Source organism: Morus notabilis, unplaced genomic scaffold, assembly GCF_000414095.1.
Source record: "Morus notabilis unplaced genomic scaffold, ASM41409v2 C11437441, whole genome shotgun sequence".
Lineage (NCBI taxonomy): Eukaryota > Viridiplantae > Streptophyta > Magnoliopsida > Rosales > Moraceae > Morus > Morus notabilis.
Genome location: NW_010387341.1, coordinates 1 through 1767, shown reverse-complemented (window position 1 = coordinate 1767; position 1767 = coordinate 1). Strand labels below are relative to the sequence as shown.

Below are 1767 nucleotides of genomic sequence, written 5' to 3'. Positions count from 1 at the left end.
TTTTTTTTTTTAATTCAACTAACTCCCTACATATTGTATTACGTAAATTATTTGTAATCAATTTTATCATACCTTTTCATTCTCATGTCCTGATTCACCAACCCAAAGATTGCCCTCTTCATCCTTCAAGCACACAGCTGTATGGCCAGCAAATGCACCTGTTACCCATTTTTCTAACGTCTCAAAACCCCCCCATCGGCCACGGATCTTTGAAACCGCTAGAAAGTCACCAGAATGAACATCTTCAGGATTTATAGTTGTAACCCAAGGCTTGGGACGCTTTTCAAATGCGGCACCCATGTGCTTCTTCAGAAAAGCAATGTTAGCATTCTGACCCCAGACAGTGTTAGAAAAAAGCGGCAAGACATCTACTAAAGAAAGAAGGGTCCCCAGCATTCCTGATGGCATGAGAAATACAGACACCCCATGCTGCTTTACCTGCTCAATAATCGGTTTAAGAGTCAAACTTTATGCGACAAGATAGTCCCTCCATTTGAAATTCATACAAAATAGTAAAAGTAATACATATTCCATTTCTGCACTCTCTTCCCATGAATCAAATGTCAATGTATGTTCTCGAGCAGTGAAGTAGTAATCCCATGTAATCCGGTACGGTGTTGCGAAAACGTATAAATCCATACAAGTCCAGCTGTGTGCCTCAGACGTCTGTACACAGACGAGAATAATAACATCAATCCCCAAAAACTCATGAGATGGAATATGTGGAAACTGATTTCTGTTTCTGTTTTGGTTTTTGATTTTTCTTCTATTTAAAATCTCTATCGTAGCGAAGAAGATTAACAAGCAGTGACTAAGTTGAGAACTTCACATGACTTCCTAATAATACCCTGAAACCTATATAATAAATGCATTAAGATAACAGTCCAATTTGGGCTTATATGCATTTAAAAAGGTAATCTTTATTTTCTGTTACTGAAAAGTCTACGGAACAAAATATTAATATAAATAATCCATACAGTTTGCCACAAATTTATAAGGATACTTGAAAGTTGAGCATCCAATGCAATCACATAAATAGCTGAAATTCAATAATTATCTCCTTGACATTGAATATTCAGTTCAAAATTAATGATAAGTATCTCAAGATCGCAAAAAAACCATAACCACAATCATTATCATGACCTTGATCATGATCATGATCATTATCACGGTGATCATCGGAAAAAGAGGGAAAAAGAGGAACCTTCAGATAGAGAACGCCACCGCCCAAATCCGGATCATTCCGATTACTTTGCGTGAGCTCGAGCCGAGCCTCGTTGCCATAGAAGCAAGCCCCTTTCCACTCAATAGAGCCATTGTTTGGAGAAACCGATCCGATGAAATAGGGCAACAAGTCCGCAGCACTGTGGAGATTGTTCAGCACCGGCCAGGATACCTGATGCGGGAGAGCCGGAAGCAGGTCCTTAACCTTAAACGGGACCTTCAGAGCGTGCCCTAGCCCTAGCCCTACAAGGCAGAGGAAAATCAACGACAACCTCGAAGCGGGCGAAAGAGGAGACATGGAAAGGGGCTTGCCGCAACTCTGGAGCTGAATCTAGAGTTGCAGAGAGAGAGGGAAGGAAAACCCTAACCTAGGGCCGATTATTGAGTTTCAGAGTTGGAAATTTTTGGTACGGCCAAAGGTGTTTCTTGCCGGTACTCCATGTGAGGACTTTCTTGAGTTGGAAGTTTCTTGGCTATTTATTTTTTCTGATTTTGGGAATTTTTACTTTTTAGTGTTTTTTTTTCTTTCTTTTTTTTTTTTTT

The 1767-nt window shown here is 39.8% G+C and overlaps 1 protein-coding gene across 1 annotated transcript; it reads right to left on the bottom strand.

Moving 5' to 3' along the window:
* Positions 1 to 72: 72 nt before the first annotated feature.
* On the bottom strand, positions 73 to 1731 carry LOC21383856 (the record flags this gene model as incomplete). Its single annotated transcript, XM_010114880.2, has 3 exons — positions 1205 to 1731; positions 526 to 666; positions 73 to 438 (listed from the first exon to the last, which is right to left on the bottom strand). Coding segments are annotated over exons 1-3 (825 nt in total), but the record flags the coding sequence as incomplete, so codon positions are not given.
* Between the last annotated feature and the right edge of the window lie 36 nt (positions 1732 to 1767).